This window comes from Stenella coeruleoalba (assembly GCF_951394435.1).
Source record: "Stenella coeruleoalba genome assembly, chromosome: 7".
In the NCBI taxonomy this organism is placed as follows: Eukaryota; Metazoa; Chordata; class Mammalia; order Artiodactyla; family Delphinidae; genus Stenella; species Stenella coeruleoalba.
This window is the reverse complement of record NC_137153.1, coordinates 96,896,373-96,922,624: the sequence shown is the minus strand read 5'-3', so window position 1 is coordinate 96,922,624 and position 26,252 is coordinate 96,896,373. Positions and strand designations below refer to the sequence as shown.

The 26,252-nt window shown below is 47.8% G+C and overlaps 1 protein-coding gene across 12 annotated transcripts in view; it reads right to left on the bottom strand.

Moving 5' to 3' along the window:
• The window catches only part of ZNF462 (zinc finger protein 462), a 145,286-nt gene that overhangs the window by 61,338 nt on the left and 57,696 nt on the right, over positions 1–26,252 (bottom strand). For 10 of the 12 annotated variants that reach the window (XM_079926212.1, XM_079926207.1, XM_079926209.1 and 7 more), the window contains 6 exons: positions 24,623–24,872; positions 17,850–23,431; positions 16,878–17,042; positions 15,008–15,294; positions 11,128–11,246; positions 6,562–6,756 (listed from right to left, as the gene is read on the bottom strand). In XM_079926212.1, coding sequence (XP_079782338.1) covers positions 6,562–6,756; positions 11,128–11,246; positions 15,008–15,294; positions 16,878–17,042; positions 17,850–23,431; positions 24,623–24,845 — 6,571 coding nt within the window. In that variant the 5' untranslated portion in view covers positions 24,846–24,872. The remainder of the gene's footprint in view (positions 1–6,561; positions 6,757–11,127; positions 11,247–15,007; positions 15,295–16,877; positions 17,043–17,849; positions 23,432–24,622; positions 24,873–26,252) is intronic. The other 2 variants (XM_079926205.1, XM_079926206.1) reach the window with 2 other exon arrangements.

Genomic DNA, 26,252 nt, shown 5'->3' with positions numbered 1-26,252 from the left:
GGGCCACAATTACTGAGCCCACGTGCCACAACTACGGAAGCCTGTGCGCCTAGAGCCCATGCTCTGCAACAAGAGAAGCCACCGCAATGAGAAGCCCATGCAGCGCGACGAAGAGTAGGCCCCGCTCACCGCAACCAGAGAAAGCCCGCACACAGCAACAAAGACCCAACGCAGCCAAAAATAAATAAAAAATTAATTAATGACGGCCAAGCCACTGAAATTATGCCTTGTATCCCACGTGCTATAAACGACGTAGATCTTTGTATTTCACAATTATTCACTCAGGAGTCATTTTTAAAGAAACCACTCTTCTTTCTTTCACCCCAAGAGAAATCCGACTGCAACTGGAACCTGTGTGGAAGGGTCTGATGCCCTAGCAACTAACTGGATCCTCTTAAAGGTTGAATTTTATGTCTGACCTATTTAGAAATCTGAAAAGCTTCTCTTCAAAAAGGAGGCATCTCAGATCTTAATTTTTAAGTGTCAAGTATTGCTGCAGTCAAGGTTAAATGAATTGATAGTTTGGCGCCAGACTCAATACAATTCTTAGAGAAGATTTTCTTTCAAGCATAAGTGTAATTCACACAATAACAGTTTTAAAGCTCTACTTAATGCCCTACATTTCATATATGAAACAAAGAATATATTTAGGTCAAGTTATATTTTAAGTGACATCTAGAAATAGTCTATATGTTAAATATAAAGGTCTATAATGACATTTATTAAAGACAGGATTAATTTCATGGGTATTGCTGTAATTTTTCCCACCAGTCATCTATGGCAGGGTTCAGCAACATGCAATCCATGGGCCAAATCCAGCCTCCCCTGCTTTTGCACATAAAGTTTTATTGGAACACAGCCACGTCCATCTGTTTACATATTGTCTACGGCTGCTTTCACATTACAGTGGCACTGTTAACTGGTTCTACCAGAGACTCTATGGCCCACAAAGCTGAAAGTATTTTTGATCTGGCCCTTTACAGAAAAAGTGTGCCAATCCTTGATTTATGGCTTGTAGAAATTAACCACTACAAGTCTCCTCTAACCCATATATTATGTTAAAAGGCTGGTGGGCAAAATTTTCAGGGAGAGTAAAAGATTTTTACTAATCTATGAGTTTTGTGGGTCAGTTTCACTCTACAGCTTCTCCGAACTGGATTTAACAGCAACCAAACACTGTATGGTTTTTGTTTTGTTTTGTTTTGTTTTTTGCAGTACGCGGGCCTCTCACTGTTGTGGCCTCTCTTGTTGTGGAGCACAGGCTCCGGACGCGCAGGCTCAGCGGCCACGGCTCATGGGCCCAGCCGCTCCGCGGCATGTGGGATCTTCCCGGACCGGGGCACGAACCCGTGTCCCCTGCGTCGGCAGGCGGACTCTCAACCACTGCGCCACCAGGGAAGCCCACACTGTATGTTTTTTGACACAGACGCAGAGAACAAGCTAGTCCATTCCAGGGTCAAATGATTATGTGCACTTGCTCCAAGGCGCTCTGCTACCAGGTAACCACACTGGTAATGCCCATCTCCCCAGTGCCACCACACTTCCTGTCTCCTCCTGAGTACTGGAAAGGCTTACACCCTGTCTCAAACTTCAGTTTCCCACTTCTGTACAGAAGGTCTCGTTATCCAGGGAACAATGATAAAGTTGGAAACACTCTTTGGTCAAGGAAGATCGTTTCCTCCTGGCAGACTGATGTGTCAGAAAGCTTCTCTTAGAGCAATCCCTAAGGTTTCATCTTTGGATCGTCTGTCTTTTGAACTTGCCTCTTAAATGGAAATGAAATTAACTTACCGCTGTACAGCTTGGTCCTGTGGAGTTAGTCAGACAGGCTAGGAGACTCGGTACAATTAACTGAACTGAAAACTGTGATGCCTCCAAGAAATCGTTGGTCAGTTACGAGAAGTCAGTATTTCATAAGTATCTACCTAACTATTCCCACTGGAAAATTAGGGGACAGAACCAACAGCATATCCAAAAGTACAAATGAACACCAAGAAGGTCATCAATCGACGAGAAATCAGAGTAGGGCTGGGGCTGGTACACGTCAGTCTTTAGAAGAAGTTAAACTCAGAGACTGGTAGACAGAAGCAGACAAGGAAGAAATCCTTCCAAGCTCCCAGCAGAGCTTCTTCAGATGCATGGAAGTGCAAATGAAGGTGGAAGATGCTGGGGACAGCAAGTACAGAGATGGCTGGAAACGTAAGTATTTGTCGGAGAGACCACTCAGGATGGAGAATGCGGGACTGAGTGGTGAACTCTGAATGCAACGCAGAGGACTTGGATTTTGACATGAGAAGTGCCTGTGGTTTTCTGATGAGAGATGCCTTGATAAAAATAGTGCTTATCAAATATTATTCTAGAGATTAGAACCGAGAAGCCAAATGAGAAGTTGTAACAGAAAATTCTTCTCTTAAAAAAAAAAAAAAATCACAAAGCTCCTTACATTTTTCTACCAATTCATACTAGCAAAGACTTCTCTGCTGGGTGGGCTCCAATGAGATCTATCTTACAAGGGGAAGGATTTCATGACCGAAAGTTCTTGGTGTTTTCCCTAGGCTGCCATAGGGCACAGACTGAAAAACTATCTAATTCTCACACACCTTATTTATTTTTTGCACCTGCTCTTCGTGTCCGATTTTTGTTTTAAGCGTACCACGCTAGCTACTTCCCTAAAACAGGCCATTCTGTACAGCATAACTGGACAGAGAGAAGAAATAAAATCAGCTATTCTTTAGGGGAAATTCGAGGGAGGAAAAAGATGGAACGTCACCAGTGGCCTGACTTCTTACTAAGGATAGAGCTGAATTTTAAATTACACATCCACTGCCCAGGCACTGTGGAGCTACTCAGGCCTAAACAAATCTCATAATGAAACGACACTGCTCTAGTTTCTTTCTTGTTTTATAGATGTACGTATATGTGTGTTTTTCTGTACTGAAAGCACAGACTCGGAGAAAGCCTGAAAAAACCCAGTCCTCTATTTTATATGGCAGAAAGAACCCAGTAAACACAAACACAGCAGAGCACTTCCTCTTGTTGACAACCTTATGATTTCCCCTTAATGCACTGTTTAGAACAGCAATTAAGTGTCATTTCCCATTATCTTATACACGGAATCAGCACTGCTTTTCTTTCCAACCGCCAATCATGAAGGACATATAGAGGATCCACGTGCTGGTGAGACATGTCAAGACTGATAGCCCAGAGCCTAAGAGCTCTGTTTATGTCCAGAACAGGTGTGAGGCCAGGCAGTGGGAGCGAAATCACCCCTCCACCTTCTCACATCTGCCTTCCCAGCCTCCCTCCCTCATAGGGCTCCCCTCTGCACTGCGAGGGAGAGCAGCTAGGGAAGAACCTTCCTGTTCAGCCCGTTTCCTTCTGCCGGAGAACGCTGGCTCGCCCGCAAGACTGCAAGCATTTGACCACTGCACACAGCAGCGAGCGTGTCCAGTCGTTTTATTCACATCCCGCACTAGGGGATCAGAAAGCCAAGGACACGCTGGTGATTTCCCTGGCTTTATAGATCTCTACTCCCCCCGAGGCCTGCAACACATTTTCGGTTCTTGTGTTCAGAGCGCCCTGGCATCTGCAGTGTGGGAAACCTTAACTGAGGGCCAATGGCCCTACAGCTTCCCCCTATTAAAATGTGCAACTGGATTTCACATGCGTGTTTCAAACACCATTCAAGGCGTGATTTACAGGCTACTGTCTAGCCCCACAGCTGTTTTTTCGTCCCCCAGATGTAGCCACTTCTAGGAATCCACCACTCAGCTCCCTAGCAGACAGCCTTCCCATTTTCAACCTCTTCCATCATTCTTGGGCATCCAAAACCTTGCAAGACCTACATCAGAAGGATTCAAGAAAGTATCTTTTGAACGGACACACTATTAATTTTTCTTTCCACTCTATCCATTCATGAGAACAGCCCATTTGATGCCTTTTTTCTGTTTACCCCACCTTAAACCTTTGGGTTTACCTCACCCGAATTAAACAAATCACTGTGGACCCACTGACCCAGGTTATTTATATACATTAAAAACAGCACAGGTCCAATGAGTTCTGTGTAGGCCTCACTAACGAGTTGTCACCCAGAGCTTTCACATTCATTGTGTTCTTTCTTTAGAAGAAGAAAGGAAAACACTTTCTTATGTTGCCAAATTACCTCCCTGGGGCTGAACAGACTATTGGTGTTATGCAGAGAGTTACTCAATATCATTATCATCATGTCTCTGCGACCACCCTCCTCCCAAGGTCCTAACCTAGTCTAGCTTCCAAGAACCTGAAATCAGCCCCAAAAAGGTTAGGCTTCAGGCTTAGGGCTGCGGTTAGTCCAATACCATGCTGATAATACCCTCTAAACATTTGATTTTAAGCTGCTGGGTGGCCAGAATGGCACTGTATCCATTTATGATTTTTCTGTGCGTTGCACACCTACTGGCAGAAAGTACAGACTCAGGAAGTTGACTGAACTCTTCTTCAGCCTACACAGAGGGAGGCAAGCCATGCAGTGAGTAGTCTGCGGGATTCCCTTGTCCTGAGACTAAGACCCACCTTCCAAGGGGGGCGGGGGGGGGGAGGACAAAGGGAAAAGAAGGTACAACATGGAGAGAAATGTCCCAGGAAAAGCCTTTGCTGGGAACGGTGTTTGGATGTATCAATTTCACCCAAATGGTTCCACAAGCATAGCTTCCATTTCAGATGAAAGCAATTCATTGACAATCATGTGAAACAAGACCTTACAATTTACATCAAATTCTATTTTGCCTTTTGTTGCAATATACCAATCTCTTACAAAGAACAGAATCTCAAGGTGCAAAGGGGACATCTTCTGTGGCCTTTCACATGTGCTCCCCCCATCTCCTCTCCACCCCTCACTCTGAGACTCTGAAGTTTTCCTGGAAAACAACAACAAACACAGGCTCAACTGCCACAGGACAGCTGAGGAGACAGCGCGCTCGCTTCATTCATTAGAACAAGCCTTCATTGTTAAACAGAAGTCCTTCAAGACAGGAATACCGGCAAGGAGTTATTGTGTCTAAGCTGGTGTTTACTGATATGCAAAGGAAAGGCCACCAAGTTCTACAACTCAGCAACGACAGTTTTTAATCCCAGGACTTACCTTTTCTTTTCCTCCCACTTGTCTTCGCCCAGACCTTGTGAATAAGGATTCCTCATTTACTCTTTTGCTATTTGGATAACCAGCCCACATGGACATGTTGGGCTGTCAGATCTTCAGGTTACCTGAGGATTCTATCTTTTTAAACCCTTACATTAAAAACAACCCCAAATTCATACGTGTCATAAATGGTCTCAAAAGCCAAAACTGCAATCAAAGGATGTAAAGTGCTGAATAACATGACCATTTATTAAATACCTACATGTGTCAGGTGTTGTGTTAGGCATTTTACACATGTACCTTTTCTCATTAATCTCTCAAGGCCATCATGAAGTAGGTATCATTATCCAATTTGTCATGTGAGTCTAGGAAGCTAAGATTGCCCAGGAAGACACAACTGGCATTGAGAGAAGTAAGATTCAAAGCCAAGCCTTTGTTCCAAAGAGCCCCTGAACTTTCTTGCCAGCCCACTAAGTTCCTCTCAAGGACCTAGTAGCAGACCTTGGGAAACAGTCCATTCCGTGACCTGGGAAGTATTCAGGCTAGGGGGTAGATAACTGGTTACCAGAGATGCCGCAGAAGGGATTCTAGCACGAGAGGCTCACGGAAGAGAGCAGCTCTCAGGTCTTCTACATCACTAAGACTCTCCAGACTCCCTCCTCTCCGAAGCACGAGATTCTGCAGTCATCTGAGGTGAGCTGAGTAATCAACACCCTTCTGTTTCTTGGGCGGATCGAAACAACAAGCCGTCCTTTGCTCGCTCTGCCACACCCGCCATCTCTCGCTCTCGTTCTCTCTCTCCTACAGCTTTAGTTACACTGCCAGCGAGGAGACCCCTTCCAGGGCTTCCCAGCTTTAGTCTGAAGCTTCCAAAAGTGGGCAGTTACACCCTCCTTCCAAATGACGCTTCCTCGACATCCTTCAGCCATTAACAGAAATCACTACGTTACCCCTAAATTCTCTTGTGACCCCATCAGACACATGCCCCCACCCACTCGCCCATTCCAGTCCCTCTGAATTCTGTCCTTAACGTACACATCTGGCACCCCGAACACTTCACAGCACACGTATTTTTTAGGACAAGACAGGATATCAATAAGTAAAAAAGTCAACGAAGAAAGAAATCTGCCTGGTATTCGTCCTCCTCCTTGCTCACAACCACGGCGGAAGAATCCAACACGAACCCATCACACACGTGCTCTTTTCACAAGCAGCGGGCACACCAGTGCAGGGGCGTCTGGCCTCAGCACCAAACAGATGCTCACCGAGTTCACTTCACCCTCCAACTCCAATGTCTATACTGTTCCAACCTTTTCCCGTTTCTTCCTTCACTTGAACCGCCACGTTTTCGTGTCAGATTTTCCTCTAGAAAGAAGGATGGGCCGTTAACCCCAGCCCACCTCCCCCCACCCATGACTGATGGCGGCTCGGAAGCCCGGTTTTACCGTTGGAATCTTCCACTTCTTCGGCCGGGGTGGCTTTCTGGGAGGAGGAGTGGTGGGCGTGCGAGGAGAGGAGACTGACAATCCTCGGCCTGGGGAGGGTCAGGGCTTTTCCGTGGACCTTGAGGGAGTGTTCCTTCAGCTGGCTGATGGTCATGGTGGAAAAGGCGCACCAAGAACACTTGTAGGCGTGCTCACCTGGAGGGAGACGGTCGGCGGCAGGGGAGAGGGAGGGGACAGGGGACAAGGCGGGTGGGAGACAGAACAACAGGGTCAGTGACTCCAGAGAGCCCGTCCCAAGCTGCACGGTCTGAGGACCCTCCCAGACCAACCCCCTGCCCACTGCCACGACCACAGGGCTCCTGGAGGATCGGAACTCTTTTAGGAGCTCCGTCATCGAGTGACCTGGTCCCTTTGCCATCTCATGCGTTGTTTACAGGGATGAGCCTACGGTAGATTCCCCAGCAGAGCGTGAAACCAAATGTCTAGGTAGCTCCCTCGGCAAAGGCTTCCCGTCTGTCTCCCTCCCTCTCTGTACTACAAATGACGATGTCAGTTTTCATTCCAGCCTTCGTATCATCCACAGAAAATAATACACTCCATCCTTATTCCAAGGGTCGATCGGTGGCTTTCCGAGCACGAAGTCACTCAGTGCAAACTGCTGTGCTATCCTCATAATTTACTTCCTTGCTGACTCTAGGCCTCCTGGATTCCATACATCCTACCTGTGGGGTTTTTTGGGACCAGTTCACGAACCTCAGCACAAAACTCCATTTCCCTATCTGATCAATAGCACAGAAATGGGTGAAAGTCATTTCTTTAACTGAGAGAGGTGTGTTTATATATATAAACGTGTGTCTGCATTTAGCTCCAATATTTTTCAATAAAAAGGACATGTAAGTAAAAATAAGTATTTTTCTTTCGTTAATTTTTATTGGAGTATAGTTGATTTACACTGTTGTGTTAGTTCCTGCTGTACAGCAAAGTGAGTCAGTTAAACATATACATGTACGAACTCTCTTTTAGATGCTTTTCCCATATAGGCCATCACCGAGTAGCGAGTAGAGTTCCCTGTACAATACCTATACAGTAGGCTCTTATTAGTTGTCTATTTTATACATAGTAGTGTGTATATTTCAATCCCAATCTCCCGATTTATCCCTCCCTCCCCCTCCCGCCCCCTTGGTAACCATAAGTTTGTTTTCTACAAAGTATTGTCCTTTTAATTGTTTTTATACCACTGAAATACAGCACAGATCACTATGATCAAGTTAAATGAGAGTATGATTTATCTTTGCCCTAAGTCAGCTTTTACATGAATTGCAATTTAAGAAGGGTGTGAAATGGGCATCCTTATGTCGCTGGACAGACAAACTCTGGTACGATCAACTCGGAAAGCAATTTTGCTTTTTATAACAATAAGCTTAGAAAGTTCATGCCTGCAACTCAATAATTCCACTTCTGAGAATTTATATTAAGGAAATACCCTTGAATACTTAGAAATCTCTGTTTAGAAATATACATTATTTATGCTTGAAAAAGGGGCAAAACAACCTAAATTTCCAACCACTGGGAAGTGATTAAGTAAATGTGGGTATATCTTCTTGATAAATTACTACTCATGAAAATAAATTCTCCAAGAGTTGGCAATTCATAGAAAACTAAAATACTGAAACTCAGAAAAATAAACAGAAAAGCATAATACATTTTAGATTAAATTATAATCATGACTATGGAAAATAATTATAGAGGAAATGGTTGAAAGGAAATATTATCAAATATTAACAACAGTGGTCTTCAGATAATAAGATTATGAATGCCTTGACTGTATTTCTTCTTTCATTTTCAATTTTTTTCTAATGAACATGTATTTTTAAAATTTATTTTCAAGTGAAACTTAAAAACCAGAGAAGAGGGAAAGGAAGGAGAGGAATAAGAGAAGAAAGGATTGTTAGTAACGAAGGTTTTGTGGACCAGTGAATATGAACTGAGGACAGCGCTGATGTGCTATAGACAAATGCTCACTAAAGCAGAGCGAGAATGAGCTAGTAAACCTCCACCCTTTTTTTTTTTTTTGCATGTGGGATCTTCCCAGACCAGGGCACAAACCCACGTCCCCTGCATCGGCAGGCGGACTCCCAACCACTGCGCCACCAGGGAAGCCCTAAACCTCCACTCTTGCTTTTACCCTGCTGAGATGGTTACTTTCCTGCCACCCCGAAAATTACTAAGTGGTTTCATGTGAAGTGAGACCAGCATCTGAAGTCCCGCATTCATGCCTCCTTTTCACCACTGATGACCCCCAAAGTGTGCATTTCCAAGAAAGCCTTGAAGAGACCCACACAAAACCTTGAATGAGGCAACATACTATAGCCCAAAGCAGAAGAGAAGCACAAAGAAGTCAGAGGACCCAAACGAGAACACCAGTCAATTCCACACCCCTCAGACCATGACCTGTTAGCTACAGGATAATGCTGGGTATGAATAATGGTGTTTACTGAAATAATAAATATATGTCATATTGTACACTACTGCTCTCCTTATTCCATTTCTCAGTTTTTCAGTGCAAACCTGGCTATACGAACCTTGGTGGGTGGTTATAAGTAGCATAACCTGAGAGAGAACTCAAATCCAGGTATCTGGTTAGTACACACTACCTTTTACCCTATAAAATAAAATAAAACACTCCATCTAGAACAGACGAGTCAAGAGTCTTCTGGAAAATGATTTGGCTTTCTCCAAGCCAAGCCACTCTCTGTAGCTAAGACCAAGTCATAGACACCAACGGTTCAAGGTGTGTGTACAACTGGATTACGATGCTCCCACCCTCTCTCTCTGGATGCTTCCTTCCTGCAAACCAGCGAGCACAGAAGACCAGTCTGCTTGGTCAGCTCCAAGAATATACACTTCAGCTCAATGCCCTGGAGTCCGTGTGTAGCCTGTGGCACTTTTTTAAAGTCTTTCCCACAGGCCAAATCACTTACCCAACTCCCACTGGTAAAGTGTTTTTGACAAGGCTGAGATCTATGGGGAAAACTCCCCAGGACAGTGTCCCGAGTGAATAATTTACAATATACACCAGTTAGAAAAGAGTGGTTTGAACCCCGAAGCCTCTGACTCCATGGACTTTAGTAAAATGTTCTGGAAGATATAAAAATACTAACAGATAGAGAAGAGCCCATATAGCTAATCTGCCATCCCCTCCCCCACCCCCAGTGGGCTTAAGGCATCCTGAAGGCTTCCGTAGTTTTACTCCATTAAGCCAGTTCAACGGGACCCAACCTTCAGGAAACAGTAGAGACATGGCTGTATTTCCACAGGGGATGAGGACACGACCAAAGTGAAGGACTCGGGTTCTGGGCAGTTAATAAGAAGCTAATAAGGGAAGGGAAGCTAATAAGGGAAGGGAAGCAAATAAATGAGACAGAAGAATTCTAGTTGATTGAAAAATTTTAAACTAGAATTCAACTAGAATTCTAAACACCTTAGCTGAGGAAACTCAGCAGGGAGACGGGATCTCTAGAAGAATCTCTGACAGTATCGCTAGCTATTCTAAAGCTATTGGTTTCCCAATTTTCCTTTGCTTGTTGTAAGTTCCTCAAAGGCTGACAACACCTCTGAGAGGGCCACAGGCTGCTGCGGAGTCGGGCTCCTCAGAGGACTGGGGACATCCTGGGAGGAGGCCGCCCAGACCCTGCCACACTGCCTTTCTTACTCATGCCTCTTTCCTCTCTTCGTTGAGTTCTGATTAGCCACCTGTGGGCATCCTCCATCACATGCCAAGTAGAAAAGAGCAGAAGAGAGAGGGAGGCAGCATCCTGTGAGTGACAAGGATGTAGGCTTTTGTTCTGGAGTCAAATTCTTAGTGAATGGGCTCTGTGGCCTTGAGCAGGACACTGGGTTTTGAGTCTCTGTGGCTTCATCCGACACTGAGGGTGACAACATCTACCCTTTGGGACTGCCTTGAAGATTAAATGAGATGATGAACATACCAGGCTTATTAGTACAGAGACTGGTGCGTAAGGGATGTTCATGAGACGAGCATGATGAGATGGGATGATAGAGTGATGGAGATCAACACAACTCCTGGACACTCATGACCCAAGGTCATTTCTTATCTGGGATGTGGAAATGCATCTAAGGGCATCTCATGAGAAATCTCACACATCCTGAGGTCTCTGTGTCCCTTTGAACGTCCCCAAGACTATCACTTTATTTTAGTTGGAAATTATCTTCAGGAGATGTACCAATTCTTCCATTTCCATTAGAAAGTCCAGGTAATTTAGAAATTTCTCTAGAAAACAGAACCTGTGAGTAGCAAGAATCTGTCAGTAGGTATGTGTTAGCTGCATGAATCAACTATGACATGCGTGACATGGTACTTGGTATTATTTTGCCTTTGGGCCATTCTTTTATTTTTTTAATTAGATCAAAATAAAACTGAATACACAACCATCTCAAGAGGACCTTATTCTCATGTGTATGGAGCAAGAGACTTAAAAATTTCACTCACTGAAGACTATTAAATTTCAAACTCAGGGAACCAGTGCACCGCGAACACCAACTCACCAGCATGAGCTTTGAGGATGTGTGTCTTCAGCCGGCTGTTGTAGGAGGACTTGAAGGAGCAGAGCTTGCATCGGAATGGTTTATGGTGTCCGTGGTGGGTTTGCATATGGCGATCCAAACTTGATGCAGAAGAAGAGAAAAGGAAATGACAATATTAAAAATTGCATCCAACATTTTCTCATTGCCCTTTTCCAGAAATCCCATTTCTAAGCGGTTCAAAGTCATTTTGTTACTTTCCAAGGATGGTGCTTACAGGAGGGAAGAAACAAACAAACGCAAACTGGCAAGAGTTGGAGAAGCTAAAGGAAAGAAGAGATCAAAATTTTTTTTGGCTTGAGAGACATGGCAATGGAAACAGGTCTTGGTAGACTTATTTTCCCTTCTCTAAAGCACTGTGAAGTAGAAGAGGGCATCTAAAAGGAAAAGGTAAAATATGGACAAATTTAAGTTTTCTGAAAAGTCAATGAGGTGCCTATCAAAGAGTCCTTGAACTTATACCATAAAAAAAAAAAAGGGAATTAGAGAAATTTTGCATGTAAAAAAGGCTGACTTCCTTCTTAAACCTTAATTCCGCTGTGAACACTTGAGCAGGGCACTTGCAATGGGCTATTTTCAAGGTCTTTCTAAATATGGAGGTCCACTGCAGGTGTGTTTACAGGAAATCATGTGATCCAAAGGCTGGCCATGCCTTCTGATAAAACCATGTTTGCTGTACATCCGTATTCCAGAAGCAACTTATAAAGAAATGATTTAATTATAATTTCCCAGTTTTCATAATAATTACAACTCTAAAAAAATAATAAATCTACCAAACGAGGTGTGGGAAGATGTTCTAATTGAATTTGTATCAATGCCCCGGAGAACTAGATTCCATTCTAAATAACTCATATGGGAACAGTACTGCTTACCATTTAAATATATAATGTTCTCCCAAGCCCCAAAGCAGCCCTTTCCACACTGCCTAAGGACACCTCCCGCTGAATGTCCTTCAGCTATCTTAAACTCAACCAGCCTGAAACAAACGCGTCAGTTTTTTAAAATCCCAAACAAATTCTCTTCTTCATTCCCTTCTTTGTAGAAAGAACACTTCCAAGCTGTCAGTCAACCGGCCTGGAAACCTCCGTGCCATTTGTACTGTACTCTGTCCCTCTTCCCCTCCAGTAAGCCAATTTTCCCAAGACATGAAGATCCTCCTTCCCTCAACTGTTCCCAAAGTTCCATTCTAACTTCGTGGATCAGCTACTATCACTGCCTCCTAATTGGTCTCCCCCATCTTTTTTCCAACTCAGAAGCACAAGCGATGGAGTCAGACTGCCTGAGATCAAATGCTAGCTATTACTCATAAGCCGAGTGGCCTTGGGCAAGTTCCATAACCCCTCTACATCAAAAGGCCTCACTTCCCTTATCCAGGAAAGGGAGATGATAATGGGACCATACCTCATAGGGCTGTTCTGAGAATAAAATGAGGTAATACTTGAAGGCACGTAGCACAGTGCCTGGCACACAGTGAGGCTCAATAAATGTTAGTGATTAAGATGCCTTTACTCGTTTCAGAGTCTTCCTTTTACCAGTAATGTATATTACAAAGCACTAATTCTGCATTCAAAGACCCCCCAAATGCAGTCTCTACTCAGGTATTCAGACTTTACCTTCTACTATTCCTTTACATATCACTTAAAAATTAGTCCAACTAGACCGCCAACTGGTCCCTCCTAAGCATCGATCTCTTCCTCAGGGCCCTACTCACTCATCGTTTCCTCCACATTGCATGTTCTTTCCAAACTTGGCAGGTCCTGTCTTCCTACTTTAAGACTTGGCTCCAGTGCTCCCTGTTCCATAAAACCTTCCCGATTCTTCCAAAGTAGATGTACCACCTCCCTTCTTTGAAACTTCACTGCGTTTTATTGATACTTTTTTTTTAAAGACATGTGCCTTGTTTTGCCAAGTCATTTGCGTGCTTGCTTTACTTACAACCCGACTAGACCCTAAGTTCCCTGAGATCACCGACCATGTCCTATTCATGTTTATATTCCCCCAAAGCCTCAACAACAGGGCATATTCATTTATTCACAACGATTTATTGAGGTTGTGTGTGTCAGAAAACGTTGCGAGTTGCTGTCCGACAAATACTCATCGAACGGATGAGAACTACACAAGTTGGAGGCCAGGGCATGAATCTGATGACAAAGATTGGACACTAGGCTCTGTATAATCATAAAAGAGTTTGCAACCCATCCTAACCTCTGTGGAAGCATCACCTCTTCCTGCCTTTCAACAGACACTAACTAGCACTTTATCTTTTTTAAGAAGCAAACAGCCCATCACTTATTTTCAATTATGATAAAAATAAACAGCGTGTCAGTCTCACCATCAGTCACCTTCATCCAAGACTGTAGAACACGTTATTGAAAAATTTCTCTCTCATACAGTTGCGAGAGAAAGGCAACAAAAGGTTGTTTCTTCTCAGAACCATCCCTCTTCCTATCGCCCCGAAAAGCCTCACACAAAAACCCAAATTTTCAATTTCAGAGCTGTGCCGGGTAGCAGGAAGCTCCGTCTCCTCAACCCACCCTGCGCCTCAAGCATCTCTCTGGCATCGATAAACTTCTTTACCATTCCAGGTCTTTTTAAAAATGCCAAGCAATGACCCTTTGGTCATATGGGTTAAAAAGTCCTAATTTTACCTCCTTAGCTGCTTAAAATTTCCCAAATGGAACTTTACTTCCTCAAATGATGACTAGGTTCTGGATGAATGTTCGACAGATGCACCAGTAAACGCATCTACTCTCTGGTCTTGCCTTGTGTAAGTCAGAGCAACACCTCCAAAATTATCATTTAAGAAAATGCCCAATTTAGAAAACTCTAATTCAAAGAGATACATGCATCCCAATGTTCATAGCAGCACTATTTACAATAGCCAGGACATGGAAGCAACCTAAGTGTCGATCGACAGATGAATGGATAAAGAAGATGTGGCACATATACACAATGGAATATCACTAGGTCATAAAAAAGAATGAAATAATGTCATTTGCTGCAACAGGGATGCAACTAGAGATGATCATACTTAGTGAAGTAAGTCAGACACAGAAAGACAAACACCATATGATATCACTTGCATGTGGAATCTAAAAAAAATGATACAGATGCACTTATTTACAAAACGGAAATAGACTTACAGACATAGAAAACAAACTTACGGTTACCAAAGGGGATAGCGGGGGCCAGGGAGACCAAATTAGGAGTTTGGGATTAACAGATACACACTACTTCACGGGTCCCCCAAGCAGGCCGCACAGCAGAAAGTGAGTGGCAGGGGAGCGAGTGAAGCGAGCTTTATCCGCCGCTCCCCATCGCTCACATTACCGTCTGAACCGACCCCCCTGCCCCGTGGAAAAAACCGTCTTCCAAGAAACTGGTCCCTGGTGCCAAAAAGGTTGGGGACCGCTGCACGACTTTATATAAAATAGGTAAACAACAAGGACCTACCGTACAGCACAGGGAACTATACTCGATATTTTGTAATAACCTGTAACGGAAAAGAGTCTGAAAAAGAATGCGTGTATGTATTGTGTTTGTGTGTGTGTGTGTGTGTGTGTGTATAACTGAATCACTCTGCCGTACGCTTAAAACTAACACAACCTTGTAAATTAACTATACTTCAATTTTTTTTCTAAATGCCCGATTTCGCCAAATCTGATGTCAGGCAAACAATCTCCTGTTCTCAGCCCCATTTGACAGGTGGGGCGACAGAGGCTCAAGGTAACACAGCCAACTGAACGGCAGGCCTGAACCATGAGCGGGGCCTTCAGACGCCTCCAAGCGCTCCCGCCTTCCACCTCTTCCAGTTACCACTTGCACCCACTCGGTGAACACTTACTTGTGCCTGAAAGCAGAAACAAAGGAGCAATACTGGCAGCTGTACTTGTCCTCGCGGGTAAACATGGCCAGGGCCAGATGGCTCCTCTCATGAGAACGCAGCCCCTGCATGGACATCAGGACTCTGTCACATTGACTACAATGGTATCCCCCCGGCCGGGTTTCATCCTCCAACATTCCATCAAGCAAGCAGTGTTCACCATCCACCCGGTCCGCCAGGGCGCCACTGGCATCTTTGGCTGCTTCCAGTCCATCCAGGAACAAGTGGGAAGGGTCTTCAGCCTCCTGCTAAGAGAACCACACACACACACATGCCCCACCAACAAAATAAATATCCATCATCATTGCTCCCAGCTCTCCTCCTCTCCCTTCATTCTCCCAAACTCCTGTTAAGCATTTCCTGTTCAGGCTTCCTCCCCTGCCTCTCCAGCTCCCCCTAGAGGGAGGGCAAACCCAACTGCCATCCTTCATGCAGTGGTGGTGACGTGAGGGCAACATATCCGGACACAGGTTGCTACTGTCTGGGAAAGCTGAGGGAGCGGCTCTCCCACTTTGAAGACAGTTCACTCACTTACCTTCTATCTTAAAGAGAAAATTCAAATTGGGATCCTACCGAAACTGATATAACGCAGGTTAGGGTTATGGCTCAGAGAAAGGAAGGGGAAAAAGGAGAATGGTGCGGTATGGGCACTTGGGAGCCTTGGAGCACCCTCGGGCAATGAAGGAAACTGGAAGATCCAGCTCTCTGCCACCACGCTCATCCCCATCTCACAGGCGGTGACATCACCCCTTGACCGAAGGTTGCTGTACAATCAATTCAAAAAATTAAGAAGCAGCCTAGCCTGGCTTGGGGGGGCTCCTTCGGATTACCGATTACACGGGAAGAGCCGCTGTCTCCCTTGAGCAATTATGGGACGCAAGGCTGGGACACACCCTGGTGGCGGGCAAGAAGCTGACTGATGCTGTCCCCGTGCCACTCACTGCTGTGCCGCCAGCCACAAGGCTTCAGTCTTCAATGGGAAGAGCGGAAGCTTCGCCTCCATATGCCACATTGGCAAAACAGGACTCAAGAGCAAGAAGGGCCGATGACAGAAATGCATTCACGTATCCAGAGAGAGAGAGAGAGCAGAGCCCTGAACTGACTTCTCTGCTCAACACTAAGTGGTTAGCAATACCCTGGAAGGCAGGGATGGCAGCTTGGTCACTGAAACAGTGGCTCATTTTAGGGTTATGATCTTCAAACCAGGTGGCCTAATACTGGTCGGGGGCAGAGAGAAGGTGCTCGCCAGCAACACAGAGGGAGAGGGGATGGAGGAGACAAATCAGGTCAAAGGGCTCACAGGGCCAACTGTGACCTGGAGGCTTTCAGTTTTAGATTTAACATTTCTGAACGCTCCTCCGGGGACCCAGGATAAGAAGTAAAAGACAGATTCTCCCGGGCTCTCTGCACCGTCGCCAGATGAGAACAGCAAGAAGTCAGGCAGTGGGAGGCGCAGAAGAGGATGGGAACAGAACCCACTGGACTCCTCTCAAGAGCCCGGGCCGCTTGCAAAAGCGAACACCTAACGGCACTAAACGCAGCATAGAAGGGAGACCCAAGGCCTCCTGTACCGAGAGGCCCGGATCTTCTGTTTCCACCAGACTATCCGCGTGGAAGGGAACCAGATCGAAACGCAACCGGGTCGAAACACGGAAGATGAGGAGGATCCAACCTGTAAAGAAATCAAAACAAGCCAGACCGATCCCAGCATAACTCAGGAACGCCCACATGTGGGGTCGCCCTTTCCTGAGCGGCTCTGAGCAACGGCGTGAATTAGGAACTCGAAGGGCTCACACACAAGACTCCTCATCCAGACCTTCCCAGTGCTCACCTTCACGGCGGCTGACACGGCCGGGACACTGCCGTACTGGACGTGCTTGCGCAGGTGGTTGCAGATGGCCCGGAGCGTCGGATGCACTTCCACACAGAATTTACATTTGTAGCCCACCACCTTCCTCTCCTTGATCTTTGGCACCTCTTCTAAGTGACCAAAAGGCTGGTAAAATACAGTGGTAGCCATCAGTACTCCGAGCCCTCCCTCAACGCCGGCATTTATTCTTGCAGCTTACTAGCAGATTTTACGTTAAAGCAGATTAGCAGGTTAAAAACCAAGGGAGCTAACACGGCGAGCAGTTTTACACAACAGATTCGTCAGGGGCGAGGCGCGCTGCCCACTGCGCGCGCGCGGGAGGAGTCTCCAGAACCCAAACAGGTTATGACTTGTGAGGAGAGAAGATCTCGGTGCTGAAGTCTCATGGTCACTGCCACCAAGTTATCTGGTTTTCAAACCGATTTTTCAACTACACAGGTGAAACGTCGCATAGCTACGCCATTAGCGAACTTCTTGACCAAAAAAGAAAAAAAAAAAAGAAGGAAAAAAAAAAAAACTCTACTCCTGGAGACGTTAGGTTCCTGTAGCCGACACTGCAAACCAAGACATGGCTGAGAAGCGCTAACGATACCAAGAGACGGCCCGCAACTGCCCTGGGAAAGAGAGCGAGCGCTGTCCTGTAACTAGGCCTCGGATAAGGCTACTTGGCAGAGAGAAATACAGAAAGGCCACCCGACCCTCCCCTGGGGAACCTTGGGAGGGGCGGGAGGGAGGGGGCCGGGGAGAAGGGTGAGCGTAGAACGCGGGGGGTGGGGGATAATCAAGCTCGAAATGTTTAATTGACTTATTGAGCTCTCTGGCAGGCTAAGTCACTAGGAAGCCCGTAGCGGTTTGGCTGGCAGCGAAGACGTGCATGTGGGCACCAGTGATGAGAGGCCTCCTGGGGGAAGGGAAAGCAAAACATATCCTTACCCTCTCTTGTTTGAAATCTGCAAAAGCACCATCTGCATATTTCTGCTTGCTCAAAAGCTGTTTCCTCCTCTCCTGACGTTTGGCACGCTTCTGGAATTCCTCATTGTGAATGCTCAAGTGTGAGGTCAGCTCCGCCGTGCTTTGCAGTTTGCTATCGCAGTGCTTGCACTGGTAGGCGGAGCTCTGCGGGCGGGGGCCGCCGCCCAGGATGACGAAGTCCCTCTTGAGGTCCCGGCTGTGGTGGTCCGTGTAATGCATGCACAGCAGCTCCGCCGTGCTGAAGGACAGCTTGAAGCACTTGATGCAGCGGAACGGGAGCCACTCGATTTCCTGCCCTTCGCTCCCCTCCACCTCGGCTTTCTCGAAGCCGCCTCTCTCCTCCTCTTCCATCAGCACCGGCTTCTCGTGCTCGTCGGCGTAGACGGCGGTGAAGTAGCCCCCCAACTTGCTGGCGTGCTGCTTCTTGGGGAACACCCCCGGGTGACGCTTCATGTAGTGGGACACGATGCCCTTCTTGCTGAAGGACTGGAAGGGGCACAGGGAGCACTTCTTCTTCTCCACGGCGCGCCGGAGCTCCTCGCTGAGCTGCGGGGAGTCGTCCTTGGGCGGCGACGGGATGATCACCTTGTTGGGCTTGTCGCTGATGGTCCTGGAGGCCGCCAGGCAGTGGGTGTAGTAGGCGTCGATGTCGTGGCGCTTCTGGTAGTGGGCAGCCAGCCCTTTGCGGATGGGGTTGGTGTAGGCACACAGGGCGCACTTGAAGAGGTTGTTCTTGCCCTCAGGCTGGGCGCGTACGTTGTTGTGCTTGATGCGGTAGTGCCGGGCTATGCCCTTCCGCGTGGAGCAGAAGTACTTGCAGAGCTGGCACCGGAACACAGTGTGGGACACCAGGTGCGAGGTAGCGAAGTGAGACGTGGACACGGGCTCCTCTCCCACCTCGTCCTCGGTCACGGAGACTTGGGAGGGGCTCACTTCAGTGGTTATCTCGGGCTCGAGGGTCACGGGCAGCTTCGGGGGAGACTGGGAAAAGACATCGAACTCAGGCTGGTTGTGATACTTCTCGTAGTGGATTTTGAGCTTCTCCAAAGTGCCGTGCGTGTAGGGACACAGTTTGCAGCGGTAGGCGCCGTACCCTTGCTTGAAGATCCTGCTCGTCTCCTCCACGTCGTTCTGGGCTATGTCGGCGGACTGCTCCACGTCGTGCACGAAGTCCTCGGCAGTCACCTTGATGGACGGGTGTCGCTTCTGGTAGTGGGTCAGGACGCCGTGGATGCGGGTGTTGATGTAGGGGCAATGCCTGCATTTGTAGACAGCGCCCGGGTTGATGTCGATATCCTGGGCAAAGTCAGCAGCCTTCACTTTCATGCCTGGGTGCTTCTTCCCGTAATGGGTCAGAAGGCCGTGCAGGTTGTTATACTCAGACTGGCACACGGTGCACTGGTACGGGGTGGAGGAGATGGCGGGGTTGGCTGACGCTAGCTGGAGGCTCTTCTCTGGGGAAAGCCTGGCGTCCTCGGGGCAGTCAGCTTCCTGCTCGGGCAGTGGGGCCGGCATACTGTTTTCACAATTCACGGGGCCCACGAGCTCTTCAGGCCCAGGGATGGGATTCTCGACAGCATCTTTCTCCTTGATGATATCCAGCAGCACGGACTCGTCCCCATTCATGGCCCAGGGGTGGAACGCTTGGTAGTGATTGGTGATGTCCCAGATGGAGACGGCCTCAAAAACACAGTCTCGGCATCTGTACGTTTTGGCTTCAGCTGGCATCGTGAGAGAGGGAGGGGATGGGTCTGGCCCAGCCCAGAGCTTGGTGGCCATGTACGTATAATCAACGTAATGCTCGGGATGCCTCCTCTGGTAATGGAGGAGCAAACCGTTGGGATCTGTGTGGGAATAGATGCACCACTCGCAGTGGTAGCCAGCTTCTATCAAGCCATCTAGAAATGCCCACCGCATGATGGACGTGACCGTGGCCTTCAGGGCAGGGTGGTCTTTCTTGATATGCTTCCTCAGTGCGTAAAAGTAGGGGGAGGTGTACGAGCACTGACGACACTTGAGCGCCCGGAGTTTCGTTCTGTCCCGCTCCACGTTCGAGGGGGGGACCAGCACGCAACCGGCAGGCTTTTTCTGGTTACGGTCGCAGAGGCTTCGGATGGTGGCCGTGTGCTGCCGGATCACGTCCGCGTTGGCCTTGAAGTCTCGGTGCTTCTTCTGATAATGGATGAGGACACCTTTGACCGTGCGGTTCCCGTAATCACAGTGCTGGCAGAAGAACATCTCACTCTCCGCGGGAGGGCCGTCTCTCTCGGAGCCGCTCCGGCTGAGCTGCTGCCTGGGGGCCGGTGCCCGGGGGGAGCCTTGGGGCCCATCGGCCCCTCGCGTCATTGCGGCTGTGGGAGGAGCCTGTCTGATATATTTGGCGGTAACCTTTATCTCTGGGTGTCTTTTCTGGTAGTGGACAAGGACTCCCACAACTGACCGATTGCTGTAGGAGCAGTGTTTGCAGTAGTAAAGCTCGGTACCGAGGTCTGGTGGCGGGGGCGGTGGGGGGGGTGGGGAACCCATGGCGGATATTTTGGGAGACACTGGAGCACCCACCTCAAATGACAACCGAGAAAGGGCAGAGCCCCTGTCCACAGACACCATTCGCATGGTTTTCTGGATCCTAAAGTAGGAGGCCTTTTCTTCCGGGTGTTTCTTCTGATAATGAACCAACACAGAGTGCATGTTGGGGCTCGCGAAGGAGCAAACGTCACAATCGTACACGACGACGGTGCTGACCGAGGGGTCCTTCTGATTTTCACATTCTGGAGGAAAGGTCTTGGAAGGGGTGTTCTTAGGGAACGGAGCTGGCACCCCGCCGCCACGGGCCACGGCAGCGGACGCGGCCATGTTCTTGGGAGCCGAATTCAGGATCTCCCTCAGCGTCTGGGACTCCGTGTTCGGCCCCTCCTGCTGCTCCACCACGTAGCTCGAAAATATCATCGCATTGTTAATCTTGACGGTGGGGTGCATTCTCTGGTAGTGCGGCATCAGGCTTCGGACGTTGGGGCTCGTGTAGGAACAAAACCGACATCGGTAGATCAGGTCCGAGTGGTCGAAGTTGAGGACGTTCATGGCTTCTGGGTGGTGTTCGCCGTAATGCTGCTGCAGGTCTTCGAAGTTGGTGTAATCGATGTAGCATTCCAGGCACCTGTACACTGCGCTGTGATCGTTGGGGTCCAAGATGTACCTGAAGCTGAATTTAATGTACGGGTGCATGCGCTGGTAGTGGGTGCTGACGCTCCGGGCAGATTTGTTGTTAAAGTCACAGTGTTTGCAATAATAAAGCCTTCCCGAGTCGCTAAAGTCCGCATTTTCATTACCGTGCTCAGTTCCGTAGATAGGAGTCTGGGTGTTGAGCAGAGCAGCGCTGGAAACCTGGTGATCTTTCATGTTCGTGGAGGAGCCATAATAATCCTCTTCATCTTCAGAAAGGGTGAGCTCTATCTCAGCCCCGTTGGTGGCATTGTAATCGTGGGTGACAGTTCTGAAGCTGGGCTCCTTCTGGGGCTCAGGGGCATCTCTCGCCCAGATCTGCTGCGCTGAGAAGGACGTGGGCACCTCCAGGACGGGCTCCGGTGGCTCTTCTTCCCGGTCCAGCTCCACCTCGATCTCCACCTCGTTGTCTTCCTCCTCCTCCTCGTCATCCTCCACGTTGATCACCGCATCTTCCTGCTGTTTGGTTTGGTTAATTCTGCTCTGCAGGTTGCTTGCGATCTCGTCAATCCGGGTCCTCTTCTTCACGGGCGATAAGTCGAGAGGAAAGTCATTAGCGAGTTTCCTAGAGGCCTTAGCTACAAAATTGTTCTTGGAGGACAGCCCAAGAATTGAGGTCTGACTTTTCTTCACAGTGTTGCTGGAAGAGGGGTGGCTGTCTGTCTCGCCGTCCGCTGGCAGGCTGGAGGGCTGCCCCTCGAATTTTGGCAAGTTGTCGCAGAAGGAGTGTTTGTGCTGCTGATGCACCCTCAGCCCTTTCAGAGTCGTGGTGGAGTAATTACACATGGTGCACTTGTAGGGGTGCAGGGGCGGGGCCTGCGCGGGCGGCGGGGGCGGGGGCGGCACCTGATGGGGCGGCTGCAGCTGCGGCGGCTGAGGCTGTGACGGAGGCGGGGGCGGCGGGGGCGGCGGGGGCGGCTGTTGCTGCTGCAGGGGCTCCAGCACGACCCCCGACTTTCTCCCATTGATGCTCGAGCTCTCGTAAGACACGACACCTTCGTGCAGCGGAGAAGCGATGCTTTCACTCTGGGAATTCACAGCATCCCAGTCTGACGTTGTACCCGTGTGACACTGTTTGTGAGCCCCAAGTTTTAACGAGCTCTTGCAAGTAAATGGACATTCATCACATTTGTAGACGGCTGTCTTTCCGGATAAGTGGATGTTTTCTATGTGACGGGAGATGCTACGTCGATGCATGGTGAGGAACGGACAAAAGGGGCACTGGAACCTGTTCATGAATCTTCTAAATGGGATCCCCTTGGTCTCCAATAATTTGTTGCCCTCTGAGCCCATGAGCTGCTCCGCGGACATGCCTGCTGTCTGATGATCCAGAGCAGTTAAGCCATTCTCACTGTCTATTTCATTTAACTCTTCGTCGGAACTAGAGTCATTCAGCATGCTGTTAGTTTCCAGGTCGGCAGAAGAATTGGTCATGTCAGTCATTCCGTAACGGGATCTCTCCGCCAAGCTGACGAGGCCAGAATTGTGAGGTGACTTCGGCTTCATCTGAGGGTAAGACATGGGCGAAAACTTGGAAGCGGAAGAAGAATTGGGTCTCATGATGGAGTTGCCGATGGAGCCCCTGAAGGTGGAGACGTTAGTGTTGGGTAGCTCCCGGCTGGCAGCATTCACAGACAGATAGGTGGAGTTAGAAGTGGGGCTGGGAGCGTTCTTGTTCTGCACATCAGGCAGATTAGTCCCTTCTTGCTGCTGCCTGAGACTGGACAGGATCTTGACCATGCTGCGGTGTTTCTTCATCATGTGGTCACACCAGCGTTCCCGGCGGGGGGTCTGATAGCTGCACCACTCACAGCAAAAGTTGCCTCGAGACTTGGTCAGAGGCTTGACCATAGATTCTAGGATGCTGCGCTCCACGACCTCCGCCGGCAGCTCCTTGCAGGGGTCCTGCAGGGACACGGGTGGGACCACTGGGTCTGGCATCGGAGCAGGGGCAGGGGGAGGAGCAGTGGTCTCCTTCAAATTGTTTTTGTGATACATCTTCTGATGCTTAATTATTCTTGCCCTCCTTGGTGACTTGTATGTGCAAAACTGGCAAGAGAAGACCTTTCCGAATCCCTCGTGCATCATGATATTATAATTTAAGGATCCTGGAACAGGAGGTCCCGCTGAACTCCCTTCAGCTTGAGCTCCGTGGACCTTCCTAGTGTGTTCAATGAGGAGGTTTTTTGACCTGAAGTAGCGTACGCAGAACTTGCATTGAAAAAACTTGCTTGTTGGTTTGGGATTAGAGGCAATATGCTGACCGTAATATCCTGGACTATGGCCATAGTAACTTCCGGTCCCCAATGCAGTTGCATTTTGACCTAAAGAGAAGGCATAAGGTAAGTGGGAAGAGAAAAGCATAGCAAAAGCGAGTCAAGAAATTCAATCATGCAAATCCATTTTCTTCTCAATTATCCTTCATTAATAAACATCACATTCAAAAAGCCTAACATCTCAAGATGAGGCCCTGAAGAGTATTAACGAAGCGTTAACGAACATAAACACGTTGCTTCTCACGGACGGAAGGCAGTGCTTGGCTTCAGGTGCAAGAGTCTCCACATCTCGATTCATGTGCCACAGAGCTATGAAAATGCAAGTTTCACAGACTGCAATATTCATTCTAGAACTTTCCAAGATACTACCCTGTGCTCCAAACTGAAGGGAAGCTAAGAAACAGAGGAAGCTGAAAGAACAATAACCTGGGCTACTCAAGAAGAGAAACGTGATGCCCAAACCACAAAAATGGCTCACAAGTGGGAATTCCCTGGCGGTCCAGTGGTTAGGACTCAGCGTTTTTCCACTGCCGTGGCCCAGGTTCAATCCCTGGTCGGGGAACCTTTAAAGATCCCACAAGCCTTGCAGCGTGGCCAAAAAAAAAAAAAAGAGGCTCGCAGAGAGCAAGAAACTCTGTGGGAACCATGCATGTCAGGAACCACGGCTACAGACTCCTCGGTACTGTATGCAGCCTGCTGCCTGTACTGGTTGCCTTAAGGGACCTTGCAGACAGCCCTTTCCAGTGGACATTCATGACTGGCATGCTGTGCCCAATCTAGGCTCCAGACAGGTATGTGCGGTGCCTTTGAAAAGCCCCAGGGCACAGTGGCCAGGGTCCACGCTGGCCAAGTCATAAGGTCCATCCGCACCAGGCTGCAGAACAAGGAGCATGTGATTAAGGCCCTCCACAGGGCCAAGTTCAAGTTCCCTGGCCACCAGAAGAGCCACATCTCCAAGAAGTGGGCATTTACTAAGTTTAATGCAGATGAATTTGAAAACAAGGTGGCAGAAAAGCAGCTCATCCCAGATGGCTGTGAGGTCAAATACATCCGTAATCCTGGCCCTCCGGGCAAGCGGCGGACCCTGCACTCAGGAGAGCCCTGGCACCGTCCCCTCCTTACTCACGCCCACCAATAAGTCCTACTCTCCTGTCCAAAAAAAAAGAACCACGGCTACAGGCTCAAAATAGATGAGGGCAGTGAAATACATCAGATATGCCGAGCCCAGGACAGATTTACCTGATAAGTCCTCTGCAATCACAAATTCATCCTTTATAGACGAAAACTCCACCTCTGTCTGGTTACTGGCATTCATGGACCCAGAGCGCGGCTCGTTCGCATTGTCTTCGGCAACGTCCGTCGGCTGCAGAAATGCCGTGTGGACATCCTGGATATGCGCCTTGAGATCTTCGTAAGACGGGGCTCTAAAGTCACAGCCATCGCACTGAAGCACCTCCATCATCTGGGTCTACCCTCTCACATTAGGAACCTGCGGTGGCAGAAGGCAGACGAAACACCTTAAGGCCTGCGCTCATCGCGTACCCCAGGCTGCTGGGGCTACAAGTCCATTGATGGAAGAAATTCCAATATCGGCCATTTCCTCTCACTGGACTTTGCCAGATGGAACACTGGCCAAAGAAAGGAAATCAGACATAACAGGGATGGTGTCCTTGACTTCCTAACTTCAAAGAAGGGGGGAAAAACCAGGTAAACTTTTTCTAGCTTGATGTATCTGCAAGTGCTATGTGCCAAAGAAACCCCTAATACTTCAAAAGTTTTAGTAGTTTCTGAATTTCTTGACTGAATTCAGATTTCTTGGTAGGTTAATACTGACTTTGATTCCGGCTGGGACCAGTTTTATTTTTGAACCAGAATCTTCTCAGAAGTAAAGAGGGGGCCAAACAGAAGAAAGGACAAACTTCACTCTTCATTAGCTGTTTTAATACTGTAAAACATTGATGTTTTATCACCAAATGGTGAAACAGTACTGAATCTCTGAGTGGCAGTAGGAAGCGCTTTTATTGTATCTTTTTATTCTTCTACTCTCTTAACTGATATTGCGGTACACCTCCTTCTTCCCTTCTTTAAACGGTTTATTTTTTTTTTTCATGAGCTAAATGGTTATTTGCTTTTTACTACCTACCAATTATAACCTAACAGCTTCTCCAATCTAATTAGGTCATAAAATATTTCTCAAGAGATTCTTAAACAACCAACTTTAGATGACAATCCAGTTTCTAGTTTCAGGTTGCACCTCGGTACCTCGATTTACACTAAGGCAACAGAAATGCACGTGGTTTGGAAGAAGGGCTTCTAAGGCAGGACTTTCCCTTTTTCTACTTCTCCCCTTTACAAATGTGGAGTGCATACTTGGCCATAACAAGCAGTGAACCTGATTCAGAATAAAGTAAAACTTGCCCGGCTGCCTCTGTCCTGCTATTTACTGTGTGATTGAAAGATACAGATAGCTTCACACGAACTCAATGGAGCGGCCCACCATTAAGAAGTTAAAAATGTATGAGAAGGCATACGCCTTCCTATCTTAAGTTGAGATACCCAGTTATTATCTTAATGACTGAGTTACTTCACTGAGCTCATAGCAAACTCTACTGAGTCACTGTAATCTAGAACCAGATGTCCAAGAACAAAAGCCACAAGCCAAATCTTTCGATACTTTGATCGTACAGCAACTTTCTATACTTTTATTGTAAAAGATCAATGATTTCTGCAGGAAGAATACAGTGGAGAAATCTGTCAATGCAGTGAAAGGAGCTATGGCAGGAGGATTTTCTCTGAAAGAATGCTCCTGTGAAAATAACTCCTGGCAAGTCCAGCTCTGGACAGCCTGAGCTTGCAGAGTGAGACACAC